The sequence below is a fragment of the Ochlerotatus camptorhynchus genome, unplaced genomic scaffold (genome assembly GCF_037179485.1).
Source record: "Ochlerotatus camptorhynchus isolate MF236.1 unplaced genomic scaffold, CSIRO-AGI_Acam_v1.1 ptg000276l, whole genome shotgun sequence".
NCBI lineage: Eukaryota > Metazoa > Arthropoda > Insecta > Diptera > Culicidae > Ochlerotatus > Ochlerotatus camptorhynchus.
The window spans coordinates 451,329-477,113 of record NW_027040765.1 but is presented as its reverse complement, the minus strand read 5'-3'; the positions used below and the strand labels follow the sequence as shown (position 1 = coordinate 477,113).

General features: G+C 42.6%; 1 protein-coding gene across 1 annotated transcript; it reads right to left on the bottom strand.

Moving 5' to 3' along the window:
- Nucleotides 1-49: 49 nt before the first annotated feature.
- dmrt11E (doublesex-Mab related 11E) lies at nucleotides 50-25,512 on the bottom strand. The gene is made up of 2 exons (XM_065227828.1): nucleotides 25,065-25,512; nucleotides 50-381 (listed from the first exon to the last, which is right to left on the bottom strand). The coding sequence occupies exons 1-2, from the start codon at nucleotides 25,510-25,512 to the stop codon at nucleotides 59-61; spliced, it is 771 nt and encodes a 256-aa protein (XP_065083900.1). The 3' UTR covers nucleotides 50-58.
- Between the last annotated feature and the right edge of the window lie 273 nt (nucleotides 25,513-25,785).

Below are 25,785 nucleotides of genomic sequence, written 5' to 3'. Positions count from 1 at the left end.
AAAGAACACAGTATATAACAGGATGGCAGGGGTTTAAGCTTTAGGAAAGAACACACCTTTATTTGACCCCAATGATGGATTCTATGGAAAACGATAGTTTCGGTTTGGAAGGCGGCCTCGTCGATGGTGCAGGTGGAGAGGTCTGCTCCAGCTGAAGACTCCTCTGGGCAAACTCGAACGGAGGTAGAATCAACGGTTTCAGCGGAATAAACGAGGCAGGTGTGGCGATGAGGTACGGCGATTGCTGCTGCTGATGTGGCGGAGGGCTGGGAATTTTCATCAGAATCGGTGCACTCATCAGCCGGCTGTCGGCGAATGCTCGCCGCTTTCGGATCCGCTCCGTCAGTGGGGATTCGAACAGTGAAGCAAATTTGCGGGAATCTGTCGAGAAATGAGGAAAGATATAAGGAAACTTGTTAAGTGATAATTAATACGGCTAATTGGGGTGAAGTTTCAAAGCCGAGCGCTGTCATCTATAGCGAGTGGGAAATGAAACAAACCGCGCGGTCTAAATTATCCATGTCGCGCCTCGAGGGGAATTACTGTTTCCATTTGTTTTAATCGGGAATTGTATGAGCAATCCGAAAAGATACCACTGATGCTGCTAAGTGGATAATTTCCATATTTGTTGAGGATTTAAAAATAAAGCAAAAATCCTCCGACGCCCTCGTCAGTCATCGTCGTCAGTCAGTGCATCGTCGATTGTGATTGGAGTGGCCGCAGCGGACCAGCTGGGCTGCGTCAACAAGTCTCATTGGTGGTGGCAGTTGTTGTTTATTCAGCGTCGTACACAATACGATCTACTATAGCTCTGCGGTATAATACAGAACAAACGAACCTAGTACGAAATATGTATAAATGTCCAACCGTCAGTCAAACAAATATACATATTAATTTGGGATTTGACGGGATTCCCCTTCTTTTCTTACTAGCAAACTGCTTCGAGCAGAGGTTCTGTTTTTGTTAGGAAGGTAGTTCTCTTTTTGTTCCTAATTCACTGATGCGATGCTGTTGTGTATGTATACTTTTTGGTTGTCCTTTCGTTTCCCTCCCAGCATGGGGTTCCGTTTGTTTTAACGCAGTTTTAACCGTTTTCTGCTAAGTAGTTGTATTTCATTTGGCGATCGGATTTCGTCGTCTTGCTCTATTTTGGATTCACTTCCAGACTTACTGCTGTTCTACTTTTCAAAATAATGTCGGCGCGTTTTATGGCCGATATAACGATTCTAGATTTTTCTCCTCATACTCCTTCTAATGTTAGGTTCTCACAGAAAACACAATTTTTGAGCATTCAGATCTAGTTGAAAAACGATGGTGGATAGTGGACTTCCAGAGTAGCATACGTTATGTTACTCCACGTTTGCTGCACTGCAGCATACTGGAAGTAGTCATTTCAGGTCCACAAATGGCCACTACATACACACCTAATATTTATGGCCGTAAACCAGCAAAATGTTCTTTTAATAAAGTGAACGCAGATTGCTGAAAAACCAGCAAAATTTTACTGATGCTGCAGCAAATAGGAGGAGCAATTATTTTACAGTATGAAGGAATGAAAAATGTAAAAGGTGTGAAATTCAATGTGTGCCACAATTCATTCTAAATATCGTTATTTATTCTAGGCTAGTTATATTTGATATCATGCATACAGTATTGGAACACACATTTTGTGGTAACAGGCCAACCTTATGATCCGGTCATGTTGCGGTTGTGTGTATTCACGTAACGTGAGTAGATCACTGTTATATCTTACCTTTTATGATTACTGATGAATACTCAAAGCATATATTCTAGATAGAGCTGGAATTAGGGCCTAACAGCTTTTGTAAACAATGACTTCTCTTGATGATTTCTAGAAATTCAAGGCTCGCCCACGCAAACCAACATGCTCATCGGGTAGGGAAAGACTATTTCTAACTGGACGATCTGAAGTTGACTGCGGTGAATTCTCTCTGGTTCTCTTTAGCGAGTTCTGCTGCGTACTAGAGTTGCTTCCCTCTGTTACTTTTAGCAATTATGATGATGGGTATGATGCTGATCCTGGTTGTAGCGGTAGAGATGAATTTAACTCTGAAGAAGGGTCTACTACGTCTGGAAGAAATCGACTGATTTGCTTGATCCCAGCTATTTCTTTAGATGGATGACACATCGTCGTAATGTTACTCCTTAATCATTCCTGACGACTGTGTCATTATCCGAACGACTTATAACTTTGAACGTATCCAGCTTAAATTTCGGGTCTAGCTTACCGTGTTCATAGTTTTTAAGAACAACTGCATCTCCTTCACTTATTTCCGAGGGCTTTGCATGTCGCCGTAGGTCTGCATACTGTCGTGACTCGACCGAGGTTTTCAGCCTCGGTCGCGGTTCCACGAATCTGCTGCTCCCTCTGTTGGTCCACTAGTGCCGCTATCCCTTTTGCTGGTGGTCCTTTGCTGATCGTCCACTCAATCCGCAGTCCGTCATAAGAATGCCGACAGCGAGTTTAGTTTTTTTTATTTTTTTTTATTTTAAATGATCTTTATTTCAGTTTAACTTGGATGATTACCATATACATTTTTCTAAGTGATTTAATTGCTTTCTTCATCTTTAGGTATGGGCAAAATTCAAAATTTGTTTTACAGAATTAGTCCTAGACTTAGTACACGGTCGACCACCTTGGTGGGATTGGTTTGTTTTGTTTTTAGAATTTGAAGAGAAACTACTTAATACTACTATTTACAGCTTAAAACTAACCTACTCTACTATATATACTTAACCTACACTTGCTTATTAAAGCATGTTCAGAAAGATTGCATTTTTGGATAAATTTGGTTGTCATATTCTCAATTTTGGAATCTACTTTGGGAATTTCTGCCTCTTGATGGAGGTCTGCTATTCTTGTGTCGAATGGACGATCTAGGATCATCCTCAACACTCTATTCTGTGCAACCTGGATTTTGTTCCTGTGGGTCTGAGCGCACGATTCCCACACCGGGGCGGCATAGAAGATCGCGGGGGCTATGATCTGTTTGTAGACAGCCAGTTTGTTTTGCCTTGAGAGGCGGGATCTGCGGCAATTGAGCGGATACAAACACCTAACCAAGGCGGAGCACTTAACTAGGGTTTTCTCTATGTGCGAGCGGAACAGGAGCTTCTCATCGAACAACATCCCGAGATTAGTAACATCAGCGGACCACTCGACCCTTGTACTATCCATTATTACGGTACAGGAGGGAGACGGTTTAAGTTTTGGTGATTGTCTGTGAAGGAACATGATCGCTTGGGTTTTCGAGGCGTTGATTTTGATTTTCCACTTGGTGGCATAATCAGTAAAGGTGTCAAGGCATCGTTGGAGCTTGTTCGTAATTTCACGAGGCATCCTATCCTTGACGGCTATCGCGGTGTCATCTGCGAACAGGAAGAACACGCATCCGTCTCCTAGAGGAGGGATGTCCGACGTGTAGATGCTGTAAAGCAGTGGTCCCAGCAGACTCCCTTGCGGAACACCTGCTGGGATCGGAAATTGTCCCGAAAGGGAACTATTCAACGACACCCTGAACGACCTTTGCTGGAGGTAGTTACGGGTGATTTTCACAAGGTATGGTGGAAAGTTAGAGTTACAAAGCTTGTATATAAGTCCGTCGTGCCAGACATTGTCAAACGCCTTTTCGAAGTCTAACAAAGCCATGGCGGTGGACTTGGATACAGCTTTGTTACTTCGGATGTTATTCATCACCCACACTACCCGAGCAAAGTCGGTAAACAAATTGAAAGCAAATCGATATTAAAGTTTGCAGTAACTATCATAATGAAAACTCATTTTGATTTCAATTGTGGTGACATAAGTCTGATATCATATTGTGCTTTCATTATGCAGTCAAAACTTTTTAAATGAAAGCAACTTAACTTGAAGTTTTGCTGTTAACTAATGATTATTGTTTATTTGTTTTGTTTAACACATTTTAGGTCCTTCATGACTTGCCCGGGGTGAGATTTGAGCTCAACTCTTTCACCGTGAGAAGCATGGATACTAACCATTTACGCCATGCCCGTATTCAGTTAAACATTATGAATGCAAAATCAGTAATCAAATTGATTTCATTGAAAGCAAGATTAGTTTTCCGTTTGATTCAACAGTGTAAAATTTTGCTCTCATTTTTGATGTGTTAACCGTTAAGTCAACCAAAATGAGATCAACTGGAGTATTCAAAATAAGTTACATCATAACAGCAAATTTTGATTTCAATTTGATCTCCAGCTTTGCTCGGGTAGCTGATGATTGGTGGAATGCCTTCCGGAAGAAGAATGTCATGTTCCTCCACAAACTTGTTTAGTCGGCTGAGGATCAATTTTTCGAACAGCTTGCTCAGCGCTGAGAGCAGGCTAATCGGTCTGTAGCTTGACGGTAGTGAAGGGTCTTTCCCAGGTTTGCGGATCGGGATGATTTTTGCCACCTTCCAGATGCTTGGAAAGTAGTGCAGCTCCAAGCATCTGTTGAGAATGGCAGCCAGCAGCGAGTGCACCCTCGCGCTGAGATTTTTCAACTCTAGGTTGAATATTCCGTCAAACCCGGAGCCTTCATGTTCTTACTGTGTTTCAGCGCTGAGCAAATTTGTTCCTCTGTAATCCGTTCTTCTGGAGGGACGGCACAAGGGGAGGCATCTAACGTCTGGACGCACTGCGCAACCTGGTTCTCGAGTGGACTTAGGATTTTGGAGCCAAGCAAATGCGACTGGGCAATGTGCTCCCCAATCGCATTGGCCTTCTCTTCGTTGGTGATAAGCCGTTCACCATTAACTCTAAGTGGTGGAATGGGCTTGGGGTGAGACTTCAGCACTTTGGCAACCTTCCAGAATGGTCTGGAACGGTCGTCCAGGTTCTGAACGAGCCGCCCGAAACTCTCGTTCCGGATTGAGACCATTCTGGAAGCAATCTGCCGATTCAGAACGACCATTTCGTATTTACGCTGCAGATCCCCAGTCCGCTGGAACTGGCGTCTACGAACATTTCTGAGCCGAATCAAGAGTTTGGTGTGGGAATCAATTGCTTGAAACTTACCCCTCACAGGAACTCGTCGAACGCACTCTTCGTCAGCCACGGATATGGCTTGATGGAGACCCTCCAGGGCCCGGTCGATGGCCTCCACTGTGTCGAGCGGTGGGTTGTCGACCACGCGCCGAAACTGGACCCAGTTGACTCGATGGTAGTCCTTCCGCAGGCACGGTGCAGGGGCCACGTTGCAGCCCAGCTCGGTCAGCACCGGTTGGTGGTCCGAACTCTGGTCGTTGACGGCAACCGGCTTGGCTAATCCGGTGTTTGCCAAAAACAGGTCCAGCGTCGATGGGTTGCCCGCCGATGATGTGAAGGTTGGTTCGTCCGGAAACCAGATGTATTAGAGACCATGCTGGGAATGGTCGAATAGTAGGCGGCCGTTCTGGTTCTGCTGGTAGTTTCGCCAGGCCTCGTGCCGGGCGTTCAGGTCCCCTCCGATTACGAAGCGGGCATTGGTGCGGGTTATGATGGCAAGGTCGTTCTTGAACTGATGTGCTGTACCATTGCTAATGGTACATTGCCGGGGGTAGTAGGCGGCGATGAACCGGATCTTTTCGGTAGATGTTTCCACCTCTACGCCGACGGCCTCGATGATGGAAGTGCGGTAGTGGGGTAGGGTACAGTACTTGATGCCTTTCTTGATGATGACCGCGACACCGCCCCTGAGGTGGGTCTCGGTGAGAAGGCCCACGTCGATGTCGTGCTTGCGGAGGAAGTCTGCAAGCTCAATGTTTTTCGCCCCTACGGAGCGAGCGTTCCAGTTGGCGATCTTTATGGGTTCACGGTCCATAATTAGCGACGAAGGAGATGATAGCTTGGAGCTGTTGTGTTCTTGTTGCGCAGGTGCGCTTGATGATGATGGCCTGGGCCAACAGTGTGACGATCTCATCCGTTGACAGCGGAGAATCGTCTGTAGCTTCACCGGTTGTACCGGCCAATCCCGGAGCAGGGGGATCCGTCGATGGCCCGGAGGCTTGACCGGGTACTGCAGCGGCAGCCAACTGTTGGTTGAGCGGGAGCGGCGGCAACACTGGAATTGGCCGTGATTGGACCGGTGATAACGGAGGAAAGTTCTGCGCGTTGTTTTCTGGAACCTTCTTGCGACCGGGCTGGCTGTTGGACGAGGCCTTCTTCCGGATCTCGGCGTATTCGGCCCGCTTCGGACAGGCCTTACTCGTGGCCTTGTGGGCGGCACCGCAGTTGGCGCATGTGGGAGTGGCTTCCTCGATGCTGTCGCAGTTGTCGATCTTGTGGTTTTTGCCGCATTTGATGCAGCGGCTGGCCATGCGGCAATTCCTGGTGCCATGCCCGAACAATAGGCAGTTCGAGCACTGAGTGACGCCACGGTGGGTGGGTTTATACCGCTCCCACTTCACTACGATGTGGAACAGTGTGCGTGTCGTCTGGAGATCCTTCACGGTTGTGGAGTTCTTCTCCAGATGGACCAGGTAGAGCTGGTCACGATACTTGATGGCCTTGCTGCGGGTCATCTTGTGGACTTCGACCGGCTTGAGGCCGTTCGCCTTAATCTCGTGCATTAAGGTGGTGGTGTCCATGTCGTGGAGCCCGCGCAGCACCACTTTCAGCGGCTTGGTGGCCTCGATGTCGTGGGAGAAGTACTCCAGCTTCATTCTGTCCAAGAGGACCTGAACTGCGTTGAAGTGTTTTTCGGCCGGGACCATCAGTTTGTAGCCTTCCGTGCACCGTTGAATGGTGCAGCGAAGGCCCTGCTTAATGTAGAAATCCAGCTGCTCCCATAGCCCGGGAGGGAAGCCCTTCACATAGAAGGGTGGCAACTTAACTTTTTTCGGCACCGTCTCAGGGTCCGACTGTGGCTGGGCTCCGTTCTGCAGGGCGGAGAACGGATTGTTGCTCAGCAGCTTTTTTGCTGCTGATACGGTGGCGCTGCTGTCTTCAGGTCTGGGTCGTTTAGTTCCGGGAGGCCCCGGCTGCGGGTCCGCAACGCCTGTCGGGATGGGCAATGGGGTTTTCTTCTGCTTCTTTTGGGCTGGCTCGGTGGTCGCGCCGTCTCCTGGGAGAGTCTGTTTTCCCGGTAAACCGGCACTCGCGTTACCACGCGATTTCTTACCCATGGCTGGGTCAGCGAGAGCGTCACTACACAACGCGGAGCTAATTCGACTTGCGAACGAACGAACGAAACTAGAGAGAATTCAAATCGACTGAACTGCTCAACAGTCTGGCAGCGAATCATGCCGTCAACGAGCTTAGGTACCTCATATTTATACCTCTAGCTGTATCAAAATTTCCTGAAACTTGAGCACATTTCTTCGGGACGTTCTAGCATAGAGGTAACTCTAAGACCACTGGGTCCCGAAGAAAATCATTATTATTTTTGGCTCACTCAGTACCAGAACAACGGTCCCAAGCAATTTCACTCAACCCTGCATGTTCTGCATGAATCCACACACCCCTGATGTTATCTGTCAAACTTTCATAGCGAATCAAAACAAACATAGTGTAGTAATAGAATTTCAACTAGAATAGGGTACGTTAATCGTTTGCTTGGGACCAATAGGCTACTAAAGTGGTGAGCCAATTTAAAATCGTTAGTTTCGTATTGATTGTTGGTTCTAGTCTTAGTCTAGGGACTCTATGGTAGTACCATAGAGGTAACTCTAAGACTAGAAGGTCCCGAAGAAACGTGCTCAACTTTTTGGCTCAGCTCTGGTACTCTCTTCGGTCCCAAGCTAATCGATTCACCCCTCGAAACATAGGAAAATCCACTAACCCCTCATTTTATCTGTCAAACTTTCATAGTGATTAAAAACAAACATTGTGTAGTACTAGAATTTCTGCTAGAATGGGGTACGTTAATCGTTTGCTTGGGACCAATAGGCTAGTCAAGTAGTGAGCCAATTTCAAATCGTTAGTTTCGTATTGATTGTTGATAGTACGGTGATAGAGGAAATGCTTCACCAAATCCGAGTGTCTGTTCACCATGGAGGTGCGGTTCAAAATGACGTCTGTTCTCCATGTTAGGAGCGGTTGATCACCGTCCTAGTGCCAGCGTGGGACTCTAAACAAAGCTGTGCACGATGGTCCACCGGTGAGACAGGGGGTTGGGCAGGCCCAACAAGCCGCCCTGAAAAAAAAAACATAAAGTTGCAAATACTGAAGAAAGAAATACGGATCGGAACAATCAGCACAGACCTACGCGACGAAATAAGGACTACGATTGGAAACTCGGAACATGGAACTGCAAATCGCTTGGCTTCCCGGGCTGCGATACGTTAATCTATGACGAACTTCAACCACGCAACTTCAAAGTTGTAGCACTGCAGGAACATTGCTGGACGGGACAAAAGGTATGGAAAAGTGGACATCGACCGGTTTCTTTCTACCAGAGCTGTGGCACCACAAACGAGCTGGGAACCGGCTTTGTAGTGCTGGGTAAGAAGCACCAACGCGTGATTGGTTGGCAGCCGATCAACGCGCGGATGTGCTAGTTGAGGATTAAGGGCCGTTTCTTCAACTACAGCATCATCAACGTGCACTGCCCACACGAAGGGAGACCCGACGACGAGAAAGAAGCGTTCTATGCGCAGCTGGAGCAGGTGTACGACGGCTGTTCGCAACGGGACGTCAAAATCGTCATCGGCGACATGAACGCTCAGGTAGGACGGGAGGCAATGTATACACGGAGATGAAAAACTACCCCTCAATTCCGGGGTTCAGCCCAATAACCCGAATTTGAGTAAATCGAATATAGTAGTTTCCATTTAACACCAGCAAAAAAAATACCTACTCTTAAGTATATTCTACCCAAAATTAAGTTTAATTCACGTTAACTTGAGAATATGCAATTTACTCAAAAGTAACTTATTGGGCTGAACTATATCGTTGGGTAGAATCTCTCGTTCCTTTTTTGACAACAATAAAGAGTGCAAGTGAGAGGCTGAAGTCAATATTAAGTAAAAAGAACTCAAATTTTGGGTTTAATTTTTTCTCCGTGTAGACCGGCAATCGGGCCAAACAGCCTGCATGCCGTATCGAACGACAACGGCCAACGATGCGTGAACTTTGCAGCCTCCCTGGGAATGGTAGTTCGAAGTACCTTTTTCCCCCGCAAGGATATCTACAACGCCACAAAGATCACCTGACCTACACACAGAAAACCAAATCGATCACGTTCTAATCGACGGGAAATTCTTCTCCGACATTATCAACGTCCGCACGTACCGCAGTGCGAACATAGATTCGGACCACTACCTAGTGGCAGTATGCATGCGCTCAAAACTCTAGACGGTGCATAACACCCGTACCCGTCGAAGTCGGACGCCACAATTACGGGACGCCGGAGTTGCCCAGGACTACGCGCAGCAGCTGGAAGTTGCACTACCCACGGAAGAGCAGCTTGGCGCAGCTCCTCTTGAAGATGGCTGGAGGGAAATCCGTTCCGCCATAGGTAGTACTGCTGCAGCGGCACTAGGTACTGCAATCCCGGACCGAAGAAATGACTGGTTTGACGGCGAATGCAAACTGTTAGTAGAGGAGAAGAATGCACCACGGGCGAGAATGCTGCAACACCGCACGAGATTGAAAGTGGAGCGATACAGACAAGCGCGGAACAGACAAAACTCGGTTTTTCGATGGAAGAAGCGTCAGCAGGAAGACCGAGATCGCCAAGCGATGGAAAATCTGTACCACGTAAACGACACACGGAAGTTCTACGAGAAGCTAAATAGTTCGCGCAAAGACTACGTGCTGCAAGCCGATATGTTCAAACACTTGGAGGATAACCTTCTCACGAACGAGTGTGAGGTGATTGAGAGGTGGAAGCAGTACTATGACGATCACCTCTACGGTGATGCAGCAGAAAACAAAGGTGGCACGGCAACAAACCTTGGAGCACGCGCAGAAGACGACAGGCTACCGGCCCCTGACCTTCAAGAAGTTGAGGAGCAGATCAACTGGTGTAGACCAACTACCAAGTGAGCCAGTAAAATACGGTGTTGAAGCACCGGCTAGAGCGCCGCACTAGGTTATTGCCAAGATTTTTGAGGAGGAGATATTACCGGAGGAGTGGATAGAAGATGTCTTATTCCCAATCTAAAAAAAGGGCGACAAGTTGGATTGCTGCAACTACCGCGCGATTACACTGCTGAGCGCCGTCTACAAGGTACTCTCCCAAATTCTATGCCACCGCCTGTCACCATTTGCAAGAGAGTTCGTGGGGCAATACCAGGCAGGATTCATGGGTGCCAGCGCTACCACGGACCAAATTTTCGTGATTTAGCAGGTTCTGCAGAAATGCCGCGAATACATCGTGCCCACACATCATTTGTTCATCGATTTCAAATCCGCATACGACACAATCGATAGAGATCAGCTATGGCAGATTATGCACGAGTCCGGATTTCCGGACAAACTGACGCGATTGGTCAAGGCGACGATGGATCGAGTGATGTGCGTTGTTCGAGTTTCGAGGACACTAGCGAGGGGGTTACGGCAAGGTGATGGATTTTCGTGTCTGCTGTTCAACATCGCGTTAGAAGGTGTGATCAGAAGAGCTGGGATAGACACGAGTGGCACGATATTCAGGAAGTCCATCCAGATTCTTGGCCTCGCCGATGACATCAACATCAAGACACGGAACTTTAAGACGATGGCGGAAACGTACATCAGACTGAAGGCTGAAGCTAGGCGGATTGGACTTGCCATCAACGCATCGAAGACAAAATACATGAAAGGAAGAGGTTCTAGGGAAGACAATGTTAGCCTCCCACCCCGAGTTCAGATTGACGGTGACGAAATCGAGGTGGTCGATGAGTTCGTGTATTTGGGCTCACTGGTGACCGCCGAAAATGATACCAGCAGAGAAATTCAAAGACGCATTATGGCAGGGAATCGTGCCTACTTAGGACTCCGGAGGACGCTCCGGTCGAATAAAATTCACCGCCGCACGAAGTTGACTGTCTACAAGACGCTGATTAGACCGGTGGTCCTCTACGGCCACGAGACCTGGACTATGCTCGTGGAGGACCAACGCGCCCTTGGTGTTTTCGAACGGAAGGTGTTGCGTACCATCTACGCTGGCGTGCAGATGGATGACGGAATGTGGAGGAGGCGAATGAACCACGAGCTGCACCAGCTGCTGGGAGAACCATCCATCGTGCACATTGCAAAAATTGAAATGAAAATGGTTCTAGAAAGCGACCCTATAGGAACAATAAGAAGAGGCGCGCAGCGGGCAAGGTGAATCGATCAAGGCTGTGAACCATGTGCCGAGTGAAGTTTAACTCGTGGTTAAAAGTGACATTTCGAAAGTTATTCTTGATGTTCGAAAATCCCTTTGCTGTCAATCGACCGGTTTTCGAGAAGAACTCAGCCACGGTTGTCAACATTTAACTTCTTGTCTGTCAGAAATAACCACGCTCGGATAACAGGGTTAATCGATAACCTTCCATCTGTCAAATTTTAACCAAAAGTTAAAATAATCCACCAAATGGTTCAGAGCCCAAGTAGAAGGCGACCTGCGGACCCTTCGCAGACTACGAGGTCGGTATGTATGGCCATGGATCGAGTAGAGTGAAGACGACTTCTTCGGACAGCAGAGGACAGCAAGGCATTAGCCTGATTGGTAAGGTAAGTCGTTTGACAGATCGATTCGCTCATTTGACAAATTGAATTACGGATAAACGAAATCCTCCAGTGGCATGTCGGATCGTCGATGGCTCAACATCATTTGTTTGTTAACAAAGGTGCAACTGATGGCTACACCCTAAATTATGTAAGCTACACCGCAAAACGAAAACGACGTGAGCTTCAGTAAAATATTTATTCCATTTTGACAGAAGTTGAAATTGCTGGATGTTTCGAATTTTGCTGGAAAGTTTACTGATCATTCACCAAGTCAAAAATCAGCAAAATGTTTCAAATTTCCAGCGACTCAGCACTCGTGTTTATTTCAGTTACCGTGGGGACGTAATTTGTGATTAACCCGGGTCCCTTTCAAATTGTCTCATTATTTATGAACGGCCGTTATATTTGAAATGACGTTTCACATTCATCTAGTGATGTCCGATTTTCATTCAAATAATCGATTAACAAACCTAAAAGTAAAATGTTTGTGACCGGTTATATCATGCTGATATAAGCATTAACACCTCCACAGGATCATCACCCATTTTGTAACAAGATTTTTTTTAGATCTTATATAATTTTAGCTGTTAATCGAGTAATTAAAAAATGGGACATCGCTGATTTTGGTGTGGTTGTTTTGATAATAAAAAGCGCAAAATTTCAACTCTATCGAGGGGGCAGTATTCATTGGATGTAAGGGACGTAAGGGACCGTGAAAAAGAACACTAAAATTTAAAGTTTTTCTTTCGACTGTTTCATCTTAGTATTCTTCTTTGGTACAATGCTTGTCACGCATTGGTAACTCCTCCCCTCTCTGAAAGAAATTGTGTTTACACGACCAATGATAGTCACTCAGAATTGAGTCGATTGCTCGAAAAACGTCTCGAATATCAGATAAATTGATGAATATTTTAAACTGTCTAGGAGTATTATCGAAAACTGAGTAAAATTTTCATCAATTTTCATCGAATTCGACTCAGTTCTGATGTACTCTCATCTTTCGTTCGTTTTCCTGTACCTATGCTTATCAAAAACCACCAACCACAAGCACGTGTGGGAATCATCAAAATCTCACATTTATATTGATGCGCCCCAAAGCGGGAAACAAAATAATCAGATTGATTTTTACGATCGCTGGAGGGCCCTTCATCCAGCCTCTCGTAACCTATTCTTTCTTCGGCCGTTTCGAATGAAAGCTACTAATTAAAATGAAACAAATGTTGCCATACCGAGTGATTCCATACTTGTTCCTTCCTCCGAGGAAATTGAGAGGATGGATGGATTCTTGATGAATTCGGCGCTAAGATTCCGTTCCTGCTGGAGGGGACAATGGCAGGGGCAGAGCTAGATATCAAATGTTACACTTTTATTAGCGCCGCAAAGCAGGAAAACAACAAACTGGAATGATTTCTCGCCTCATTCTGATCTGGCGATATGGGCCGGGACGAGAACAATCCAGCCACCACCGCCGTGTAGATTGAAAGAGGAAATCTTAATCATAATGTTTACACAGCTTCGATTTCTTCTTTTGATGATCTGAGGAAAACTAGGCCATTATTTGGGAAATTTTATAACAAATGATCACGGGGAAAAATCCACAATAGGTTCAGCTATATGGCTTACCTAACTAGGTTATGAAAATAGTTCCAATGGAAATTATTACAATGATATACTATGAAAGATCACTTTTCCCATTTCACAGTAATTATCTCAATTAGTTCTAGCCGGGGACCAAAAACATTCGCCGCCACTCTGTCTGGCAGTGTCGCGTGAAAATCCCAGCTTGTATAGTTTAACACCCGTGCAACCATTTGCAGTCAGGAGTCCTGAAATTCGATCCTTGATCCTGTAGCGGAAAACGAAAATTTTCATAGTTTCCTATTACAGTTGGTCCTAGAATAACACAAGGAGAAAGATGCCGAACATTGGACTGTCTAGCTGTTGGTCTGCATTTGGCGCATCCTTACATGCATCAGCAGAAGCTAACCGTTAATGTCGCGTTTGGCTGGTTAGGAAATTCGATCCGATCCATATGTTTGTCGGTGGCAGCGTTGCGAGGATGAGGTTATCCTTTTCTTACAAGTCAAATCATTACTGGGCTTTGGGTTTGAAAATGTATTGCCATCCTAGCAGGGCTTACATTACTAGGTGCCAAGATGTCTGGCAATGTCACTTTCTCTTTTTCTCATTTTACAAGTTTACTGGTTTTGAGAATTTGTTTTCAATCCTGGCATCGGGTTGAGCATCAGGGCAGTTGAAACAGACCGGATATGTTGAAAATTGAATGCCACAGTGGACCTTCATAGTTTTAGAGATAACTTTTACCAATTCTACACATCCCAAGTAATAATTTAACAGCGTTTTGGCTTTCACTCTGATTTATTGTGGTTTTATAACGGCAATAAGCAATCTTTTTAGTTTAAATACAGCATTGAAAAATGCAAATCATTCTTGATTAGTAGTTCACCTTTATGCTGTTTTAAAAACCTTTTAAAGTCTGACGAGATAATCAGAAAGTGTCTGGTTTTAAAAATGAATTTAATGCAGCACTCTATCGCTTTATAAAACTGTTCAGTAAATCAGTCATAAACCTGCTCGGCATTTGATTTATTGATGTCATGACAAAATACTCATTGAAGATGTTTTATCAGCAATTATAAAACCGCTCGGTTTCAAACGGAATCAATAAGCATATATTGATGCGTTTAGGTGTCAATGAAGTGCATCCTGAAGTATAAACCTCACAATGATTACAAATAAAACTAAAAAGATGGATCCGCCTAGATACAGAGAAAACATAATCGAGTGACGCTTTCAAACACAGAATCACAAGGATAATCGAGTAATAATTCTAGCAATGCTGTCGACGGAAGAGAAAAGGAATCCAATTCCAGAACTTTCTGGGAGGCCCCGCAGCTCCGACAAAATCGTTGCAACAACAACAGAGTTTTGTTAGCAGAAACACATATTGTAGAAATTGAATCTTTTGATCAGTATAGCATTCCGGGATATAAAGCTGCTGCTTGTTTGTCACATTCGAGGCACACTGGCGGTGTTGCTATTTATGTCAAAGAATCAGTTCAATTCAATATTCGCCAAAACGAAGTTATTGATGGCAATTGGTTCTTAGGCATTACAGTTGAACGTGGCATGAAGATGGGTAATTATGGTGTTTTGTATCATTCTCCCAGTTCAAGTAATCAGCGTTTTATTGAAATTTTAGAGAACTGGTTCGAGACATTTTTAGATTCTAGTAAATTAAATATACTTGCGGGTGATTTTAACATTAATTGGCATGATACTAGCAATTCGAACCATCTGAAGCAATTAGCTGATTTCTTTAATTTAAAACAATTAGTAAGTGAATGTACGCGTATTTCCCGGCACAGTAGAACTTTGATTGACCATGTTTATTCTAATTTTGATTCTGTCAGTTCAGTTACTCAAGCTGATTTGAAAATAACCGATCATGAAACTTTAGTAATTAATTTCTTAGACAGTGTTAACGATAACGATAATTTTGTAAAATTGAAGTGCTGGAGAAAATATTCGAAGCAAGCTGTTTCGAATCTTGTTGAGCGAAGCGTGGATTTTCCATTAGCTACCGGAACTTTAGATGAAGATGCAGCTGTTCTTACTAACGTTTTGAAAACTTGTACCAATAAATTAGTTGAACAAAAGTTTGTTTCTTTGAAAAACTCGAACAGCTGGTACAATTTGGATCTTTTGCGTCTTAAACGTAAGAGGGACAAATGGTACAAAAAGTTTTGTAGATCTAATAGTGATAATCATTGGAATAGGTACACGGTCGTGCGTAATAAATATTCACAATCGATTAAGAAAACTCGATGTGAATATATTCAGAGGAAAATTGATCAGCATCAAAACAACAGCAAAGAGTTATGGAAAATTTTGAAATCTTTGATGAAGCCTAGTAATTGTAAATCGCGGACCATAACTTTTGATGGCATATTAGAACAGTCAGAACAAGTAATTGCTTCTAAGTTTAATGACTATTTCGTCGAGAGCGTTTCACTGATCAATCAATCTATTGAACTGATCAATGAACCGGACGAAATAAAACAGCCGATTAATAGTAATTGTAGATTTAATGGTTTTCACCCAATTACATTAGATGAACTTAAAAATATTTGCTTTTCATTAGGAAAAACGGCTGGAGTAGATAATGTTAATGCTAGAGTTATTCAAGATTGCTTTCATGTCATTCGACACACTCTGCGGGACCTTATTAATCAATCATTGCAATCTGGGCACGTGCCGCATATTTGGAAAGAATCTTTAGTTGTTCCTATACAAAAAGTTGCTGGGACGATTAAAGCCGAAGAGTTTCGTCCCATCAACATGTTGCACACATTAGAGAAAATTTTGGAACTTGTTGTAAAAGGCCAGCTGTTAGAATATTTAAATAGTAACTGTTTGTTGATACCGGAACAATCGGGATACCGGGAAGGCCATTCTTGTGAAACCGCGTTAAACTTAGTGTTAGCTAAATGGAAAGAAAATTTGGAGCATAAAGATACGATTGTTGCTGTGTTTTTGGATCTAAAACGCGCTTTTGAGACAATTTCTAGGCCCTTATTGTTGAGAACAATCAAGCGCTTTGGAATTTCGGGTTCTGCATACAAATGGTTTGAAAGCTATTTATCTGACAGAACACAAAGGACTGTTTTTAATGATTTTGTATCTTGTCCCGTTGACAATGACCTTGGAGTGCCTCAGGGAAGTGTATTAGGGCCCCTGTTATTTATTATGTATATTAATGACATGCGACGAGTTTTACGGTTTTGTGATATTAATCTTTTTGCTGACGATACTGTGTTATTCATTGCAGCTAAAGATTTAGAAGAAGCCGTTTCACGCTTGAATGAAGATTTGCGTTCTCTAAGTAGATGGTTGAAGTATAAACAATTGAAATTGAATATAAGTAAAACTAAATTCATAGTAATTTCGCGGAATAGTGTAGATGATGATGTCTCTGTTGTTATTGATGATGAGACACTTGATCGCGTTCAGGAAATTAAATATCTTGGCGTGATTATTGATGACAAACTCAAGTTCAATTCTCATATTGACAATGTCATCAAGAAAATTGCCAAGAAGTATGGAATCCTATGTCGCTTGAAAAACGATTTAACTATTGGTAGTAAAATACAGTTATACAAATCAATCATCTCCCCTAATCTAGACTTTTGCCCTTCCATTTTATTTTTGGCCAATGAAACACAAATATCGAGATTACAGCGTTTGCAGAATAAAGTAATGCGTTTGATTTTAAGATGTAATAGATTCACTTCCTCAACTTTTATGCTGGACGCTTTGCAATGACTGTCAGTGAAGCAAAGAATTGTGTTTTTGACTATGGTGTTCATTTTTAAAGTAGTTAACGGTTTGCTGCCTCGATATTTGTGTGATCGGATTGAAAGAGGAAGTGATTTTCATAGATATAACACTAGAAACGCGGATGAAGTAAGAACACCACATCTTTTGAATAATGCTTCACAAAATTCATTATTTTTCAAAGGTATAAATGTTTTCAATTCGATGCCTAGACACATCAAACGTGCAACTACACTAACAGAATTTAAGAGACGCTGAATTTCACATGTAAAAGCTGTTTATTGAGCAGTTAAATTTTTATGAATGTATAAATCATGTATCTTGACGAAGTTATCTCTAACGGATTATTTTGTATGGAGACTGTCATAAAGACATTTTAGTAATTGGTGTAGCATATACAAAAAACTACATTGTTTGCCTCGATGGTGATGATGGATTTTTAGTTTTTTGATTTTGTAGTAGTAATAGTAAAAATAGCTTTGAGTAGTCTACGATGGTTTGAGCCTCGCGCGTGGAATACAGGTATAAATGACTAATACGTAGAAATTGTGGCAAAAGCCTTGAATTAGTAAAGGGTTGGCTGGAAGTCGTTTCCTTGGATATAGTCCTGGCACTGCGGAAGCTTAAACGTGTAAATCCCAGGTCACGTGTAAATGGAAGTATTGTCGAGGACTATACTTGGACTTTTGATAACTAGTTACACCTTTGAATGTTTTTGGTTGATGCCTATAGCATATTTAACAGGACATTTATATCTGTAATTGTAACCAGCTCGATTTTGTTTGCAAACCTGATCAAAATGTTTATATTTAATTATCTTAAAGATAACTCGTCCAGCTCAAACCTTTGTAGGGGTAAGAGGTGGGACCATCATCATCATCATCATCAAATGCGGTTTATGAAGCCGACAAATAAGACGCTTAACATTGATGGGAATACACAGCATATTGTCAATGGCAGCCTATTCCAAAAAATTCCAAGCAAGCGCACATAACCTTCATCGGATCATCCGGAAGAAGGAAAACTTTTCGGGAACGATTGAGCTTCCACCTATTTCAAGATGCACTTCATGAGTAACTGCTTCCAATAGATTAATCGCCCTTATCGAGGATGTCACGCAACTTGTTGATCCAACGCTGGAGTACAACATCGTTGCAATGATCGCACAACAAAACCATCGAAAGATAAACAAATTTTGACGTTTAACTTTTTCCAGGCAACTTTGCCACCATTAATGCTGTCATAAAACTAAACGGAATCGGATCAAACTAGGGGCATCCGACTCTAAACTTTAGCTCCGATATTTATTAAGTATTCTTAAGTACTTTTAAGTATTTCAAATCTTAACTTCATTTTCATCGTTGTTACCGCGAGGCAATTAATTTCAAACCAAAACCAAAAGATACTCACAGTTGCATCCCGTTTGCATAGCCCTAGCTGACGTTGATACCAAGGCCAAGAATATGAAATGAAAAGTAGGGCAAAAGGAGCGAGAGCTCGTTTTACATAATCTAACTGCAGTATTTACTTAGGAACGTTTCTGCGTTCAAGTAGGATAAACACGCCCACGCATGGCATGCTTGCGCATCTAGGTTACGTTTAGCTTTCCCTCTCTGTTTATCCTTAACGAAGGATATAATTATAATGTTTAAACGTTACAAATGTCTCATTCTTATTTGTAGAGCCATATCAGATCTGAGTTACAAAAAGAAATAAATTTACAAGATAACCCGAGAAATCCCAGATCTGAGAGGGCATAGTATATAAGATCCAAATAACACAAATTTACCCTTTCAAGGGCGATCGAAATCCTAGCTAATAGAATAGGCAAAATTAGGTCAAAAGTCCGGTATTGAAAGGGATATGTAAAACCCTGGACGAACCAAGTAAAAGTTTTACATAATTATAAGTTGCTAATGCAACACGTAGCTGTAAGATCACTTTGTACTATTTTGTTGAATAAAATTAAGTTTCATAGGTTACTCCAGATTCTTCTCTTTTTTGAATCCGAAAGAACTTTCGGCCTAGAAGTGAAAACTTCTCTCCTTAACCGGGGAAAAAAGTAGCTCCTAGAATCGAGAAACAGTGTCTGACCTGAAAGCGAAAGACTCTCCCTAACCGGAGAAGAAAGTAGCTAAAGGCGGCGACAATCGTAGTAACAACGTAAGTGTGATGGTCGGTTGCTAGTGATGTGTTTGTTGTTGTTTGCTCCATTGGTTCAATGATTTTCAATTGATAAAATGAAAAGTAAATTTATATAAAATGAAGTGTGGATTCAATGTAAGGAGTACGTATTACAATTATGCTAACGAAGCCAGCTCGTGATCCAGAAGGAAAAAAGTAGAAGGGTCTGTGCCTAGGGGCACGAACGGAGGCTTGACTTAGGACCGCTAGTGGACGGAACAAATACGTTGATCATTTAGTTCTTAACTCTTTCCGTTTTTGAATTGGTGGCCCTGAAAAGGGCCGGTTGTTTTTCAAATGCTGGCCACACCAGTGCAAGTCGATGCCAACCGGATGACGGCGGCCTAGTCATGCTGCCTATTGCGGGAAGCCTTTCTTCCGGTCGATGTGGGTGCTTTCGTCGTCGTCAGTCGTCTTCGTATTCGTCCGTTGTTCGAAAGCAAATGACGAAGAAAACGATTTGGTAAGCGTTTTTATTATCGCTGCTTTTCTCCTCCTTCCTTTCAATGGTGAAATGGTGAGCGATCAACCGAGCATTGCGCTCGCTCATGTGAGAATGCGGAACATGTCGTTTGTTCGATTTGCGCTCTATCGTTGCGCCCGTGTTTGGGATTTTTCGTTACATGTCTGAATTTTTATTTTTTTAATGTGAACCCCAGTATAGAAATTAAAGACGTAGTCCTGCGTCTATCCAGATGCCAAAAGTATGATGTGAATGGTTTTAAAACTCGAATAACTTTCGATGCAGCTCCCATTCTCATATGCCCTTTGCCATCATCACACGATCAACCTCCTAGCGACTGAAAAGTATAATTATAACACAAAAGTCATTTCCAGATATTTTATTTGAACTATATACTTAAACGAGCAATGGTCGATAGGTTCCGACGTTCATGCTCCCTTCTGGGACTGGGTAAATCAGTCACACTGGATGCAGTACTGTTAATTGAATAAATGTTAATATCGTATGAAGTTTATAAAATTCCACGCAAAATCCCTTCCGTCGTAAACATGAACAACTGAAATTTGTCTATAGCAACCAAGGAAATAAACTATCGCTAGGTATTTTTTAAGTAGGAGGAATGGATGTAATTTCGGCCTAAATGCCCCTAATTTGGGCCCATATATAAATTCAGTAATAGACTAAATTTCAAATAGCGACCAAAAATATCCATTAGTACCGTCCCAATGACGCGTTCATCTAGATAAAATTGATAAATAACAGATTTTTAGCGATGGACCCAATCTTACATCCATAGGCCATTTCCCATATTTCTTAAATATTTTTAAATATTTCCAGGTATCTATAGGTATGTCAAGAGAAATACAAAGTTTAGAGTGGGATGTCCCTACACACTTAGATTTTTTTTACCGAGATGGGCAGCACCGACCAGTAGCTCAGCATTTTATTTTGCTGGATCTCAGTGAAAAACTTGCCGAGATTCAGCAAAAAATTATGTTTGTTAGCTGAGATCTCGGCAAAATTCCCATTTGTTAGCTGAATCTCAGCTTATAGCGGGTTATAAATGGACATCCATGGCTTCGCCAGGATCAGCTGCTTCCTTCTGTAATGCGCGAGTCACCTGAGCTTACACACTTAAAAATAACTTTTTTTACACGAGATAGAATCCATCTTTGGCATACGTAAACACAATGACATTTATATAAGGTCTGGGCCAACAGACAGCTTGCTGGTGTTAGAAGCAAAAATGTTGTAATACACTGATTTCTCGCAAAAACTTTGTTCTAGACACATTTAGAACTTTTGATGGCGCACAATTTTGCCGAAGCAATTAAGATACTATCTCCTTTGTTTGAAGAGTTATGGCAGTTTTTTGCATAAAAATATGATTTTTTTTTTAAATTAAATCAAATGCTTTAAACATAAATCGCAGTTTTCCCACAGTAAATGAACAAAATAATGATCTTTCAAATGGAATTAAAAACTTGAAAATCGGTTTGCTCCTTTTAGAGATATTGACAATTGAAAAATGCCAGTTTTTTTTGAAGAAAATCGCCTTTAACTTTCCAATAAAAAAAGATAGCAACTTGGTTGCTTCAGCAAACATATTTGCCATTGAAAGTTCTAAAAGTGTCTAGAACATTTCTTTTACGATAAATGAACGTATGCAAGGTTGCAAAGACTCATTTCAGCTAAAATAATGTTTTTCGGAATAATAAAACCAAAAGATGGTATGATGGCATGTTTTACTTGTAACTTACAAGAATAGGTTACAAAGTATGCGTTGGAAACATAAAACCTGTAAATTTTGCTTTCTATGAGTCACAATCAGCCATTTGCTGATCGCTGAGTGAGTGAGTGAGTGAGTGAGTGAGTTTGTGAAAAATCGCTGATTGTGACTCTCATGAAGTGAAATATGTCAAACACATTCTTTGCAACCTCTTCTTGTATCCTACCAATTCAAAATTTGATCATGGCATCTAATTATTTCATAATTTAGAAAAACATTGTTTTAGCTGAAATGAGTCTTTGCAACCTTGAACGTATGAAAAGATATTCATAGAAAACCAATTTTTCAGGGGCCACCCTAACATGCTTGTTTAAAAAAAAATCATAACTCATGAACCATAAGAGATGGAAGTTTGATGGCTTGAGCAAAAGTGCCGCAAATTGATTGTTCTGCAACTTTCTAGAACATTGCACTGATCTATCTCACATAATAAAAAAGTTCACATTTTCAATTCACCAATTTTATGAACCACCCTAATTTCACTAACATAAAAAAATTGGCCAAAGATATGAAGAAACTTTTCGCAATACACCATATGCCTAAAATCAACGGTTTTAGTGCAAACATTTTTGTCTTCCTAAATACGGCTTTGGGACCATTGTGCAATGCCTTGGTTTTCTTTGCATGCACGTAACCTATAGCTCATACCGTAGTAGCATAGAGGTAACTCTAAGACCAGAAGGTCCCGAAGAAATGAGCTCAACTTTTTGGCTCAGCTCTGGTACTATCTTCGGTCCCAAGCTAATCGATGCACCCCTCGAAACATAGGAAAATCCACGAACCCCTCATTTTATCTGTCAAACTTTCATAGCGATTCAAAACAAACATAGTATAGTACTGGAATTTATACTAGAATGGGATACGTTAATCGATTTGCTTGGGACCAACAGGCTAGTCAAGTAGTGAGCCAATTTAAAATCGTTAGTTTCGAATTGATTGTTGGTAGTAGGCTGTGTATAAAAGAAAATGATTTACTTAGTCTGACAGTTGCACCATGACAAAGTGGCAGCGTATTCGTGATTTGTCCAATGCGCAAATGTCGCAAAAAGACCGTGGGAGTGTCCCGGTGGACCGTCAAAAGGGTTTTAGACCGAGAAAAGAAAGGACAACTATCCGCGAAGGTGGCCACAAGTCGTCCGAGGTCAGCTCGGGTTCAAAAGGAAGATTCGGGTGAATCCAGTGTGTTCAATAAGGAAAATGGCAAAGGAACACGGGATCAGTGAATTTACGGCACGGAAGATCAGGCGAAAAAATCAGGTAATCCTGTTCACCGACGAGAGCATGTTTACCGTCGATCCGGTATCAAATTCCAGAACCGACCGGTATATTAATTCTCTTCCGGTAAAAGACGTGGCCAATGAGCACAAGAACGTGTATCTGACCAAGCATCCTGCTAGCGTTATGGTGTTTGGATTGGTGGCTTCCGATGACGATGACGGAGGTCTACATCAGGATTTTAAGTAAGTATGTTCTTCCGTGGATCAAAGAACAGTACGGACCGAAGCCAAATGTTGTATTTCAACAAGATGGGGCTCCGTGCCACACCTCGAACCGCACTCAGAAGTGGTTGCAGGAACATCTTCCGTTCTGGGCGAAGGATATGTGGCCGCCATCCAGCACCGATCTTAATCCGCTGGATTACTCAATATGGCGCGTCATGAAGGCCAAAGCCTGTTCTAAACGCCACCCGAGTACAGCAAGCCTCAGACAAACATTGACCCGTACCTGGAGAGAAATGGATCCAGACTACATTATTAGAACCTGCCGTACATTCCGGAAGTGTGTGGAGGCCGTAATTGCAGCAAGTGGAAACTCGATCGATGATTAACATAGTTAAGACTCTTCCCCCTTTGAATAAATAAAAAACTCGGAAACGAAATTTTTTAGAATTTTTTTAATTTTGGCATTGCTCAATGGTGCAAACATTATCACGCATACGGTTATATGAAGGGCTCCGAGACTAAAAAGTTCGGTACTCGACGAAAAGTACGTTTGATTGAGCTGAATTTCGCGTCTATTATGACTCAATTTTATGTCAAAATTGACGCTCGTATATGTCAGTGTCAGAGCACCTAAATTTACATTAATTTTTCTAAGTGTGTAGGAATCACATAGATGAAGACTAACTATTTTTTCCTTGTTTCAAGATCATCCTCGGTGGACAAAGCCGAGTCTTGTCACTGAAAAATCCTGTTCCCCTAGTTTGATGCAGTTAGGACTAGGATTCAGTGGTAGATCTTACATCCGGTAACGTACCGCGAAAAAGTGATCAAAAGGGTCCGTTTTGGAGTTAGTAATAGATCACATCAATCAAGCAGTTTGCCGTGGAACAAAATTTTGAAAATTAACCACTTTATTCGAGCAGTTAAAATGACGTTTACTAACACTGGAAATTTGAAATAAACATTATTTTGAGACTTTTTATTCTAGAACCACGAAAAAAGCAGCCCACATTTGTGCGTTTAATAAAAAATAGAAATTAGTTGGTCCAGTTTTGTGAAATTGCTGGTAGAAAGTCACGCCAAAACTGCGTGACAAAGTGGTCAATTGTCTTCTAGAACCTCGAGAAAATAGAGTCTAAGCTAGAATAATTTTGAATTTATTGCTTTGTTTTCTGGAAACCGCTAGTCGTGCTCTGCTTGGCAATATGATTTATTATTTATGATTTGCATTCAAATGTATACGGAAAATTAACTTGATATAGGAGTTCTTTTTATTTTTTAAATAGGGGTAACGCTCCAATATTGGCCACCTTTTGACGATGTTTCACGTTGTTTACAATTTTGAGAAGTTCAGTTGCTTTCAGTTTGTTGGTATAAATCAAGCCATTTTCTCGCGAACCGCAAGCTACATTCGCAAACCTAACACACACTCGGGTAGAGGAGAAATTTCCGTAGGCACTTGTTCCTTTTGTTGGTTTGCGTTGGCGGACTTTGGTTTACAAAAGGGAGTTGAGGCCATTTCAATTGTTGGTCTTGAATTCTCGATTACTTTTTCTAAGGGACGTATCTACTTTTGTAAACAATGCATTTGTTCGTGGGTTTGGCGTAACTGGTAATTCACCCACGCACTATCACGTAGGGGATTTTTTTTTCAATAAATGACAGCAATAGATTTAATGATTGCCGAGATCTCCGGAAAACTTGGGTTGCAGAAACTAAATGAAGAGGTTGTTTCATGTTAAAAGCTGTTAACAGTAGGCAGTGCTAAAATTATTCCATAAAGATTTTTTGATTTAAAGCAGCAAGTGTCCATCTTTCTTGTTGTGTCCATCGTAACTGACTTTCTCCCTCATAATTTTTTGAAAACAAAATAACCCCCCCCCAAAACGTTTCCATGACCTCTACTTCTAAATCTTTTTATTGCGACAAATAAGCGTGTTTTCACTTATTGAAAAGTGTGATAACAGTGCACTGCCCATAATTCTCATATCAGTCCCATCTTTGCTTGATTTCCCATTCAAAGTGGACAGTTATGCGATTATGGACAGTGCACGTTTACGTTAAATCATTTTGTTGTTTTCGGTAATCGTCCACTTTTGTCATACTGTTTTAATTTCAAAGCAGCCCAGCTTTAGTTGCAAGCACCAATACAATCGATTTCACAAAATGGAAAAACCAAAATCCAACTCACCGTAAATTATATTCCTGCTGGCCATCTTCGATCGCTGCACCCCCTTCAACTGTTGGCTGTAGATCTGCTTCTGAATAATTAACTCCTCCATGTTCAGCACTTTCCCTCCCACCACGGACGGTTCACTTCCTTGTCCACCACTGGAACCTCCGAGGGCCACCTGTTGCTGCTGCTGCCTCCGCAGTGCCACCTGTGCGGCCATAATCCTTTGGCGCTGAACCACCAGCAAACAACTTTGACAACAACACTCACGCCACCGGCACAGTTTCTTGTGTCCCCGAAGGCACGATATCACACCATGATTGCGGCAGCGGGCGCACTTGGGCGTCCGCAGATGCTGTCTAACCGTCGTCGGAATCGAAGACGACGGCGGCTCCGGCGAACTACAACCGCCGCCATTGTCATCGTCACGAACCGCGAAATGTACCGGAGGAAGACGATCCATCATGGTTACTTCTTCTTCGGTGACTGATTGACTGATTAGCGCTCTAGAGCTCGCGCGAAACTCCCCCACGCATCCGAACGGTAAGACGAGATGAGGATTATTGAAATCGCGTGGCGGAAGATTGCTACAATTTTTGTGCCACCACCAGAACACGACGGAGAGCGGGAGAGAGAGAGAGAGCAGAAAGAAGAAAAATGCTGTCAGTTTGGGAATGGAAGCGTTGTGATTGGTTGATCGCAGTGTGCTTTGCTCTGCCAGATGGAAGCCATACGGGGG

What these genes read in the sequence shown, in the direction of transcription:
- dmrt11E (XM_065227828.1), bottom strand. Translation starts at nt 25,512, where the DNA reads ATGATGGATCGTCTTCCTCCGGTACATTTCGCGGTTCGTGACGATGAC. An exon ending in CAGCAGGAATATAATTTACG is followed by an intron (nt 382 to 25,064) that starts GTGAGTTGGATT and finishes ATTTCTCGACAG; the next exon opens with ATTCCCGCAAATTTGCTTCA.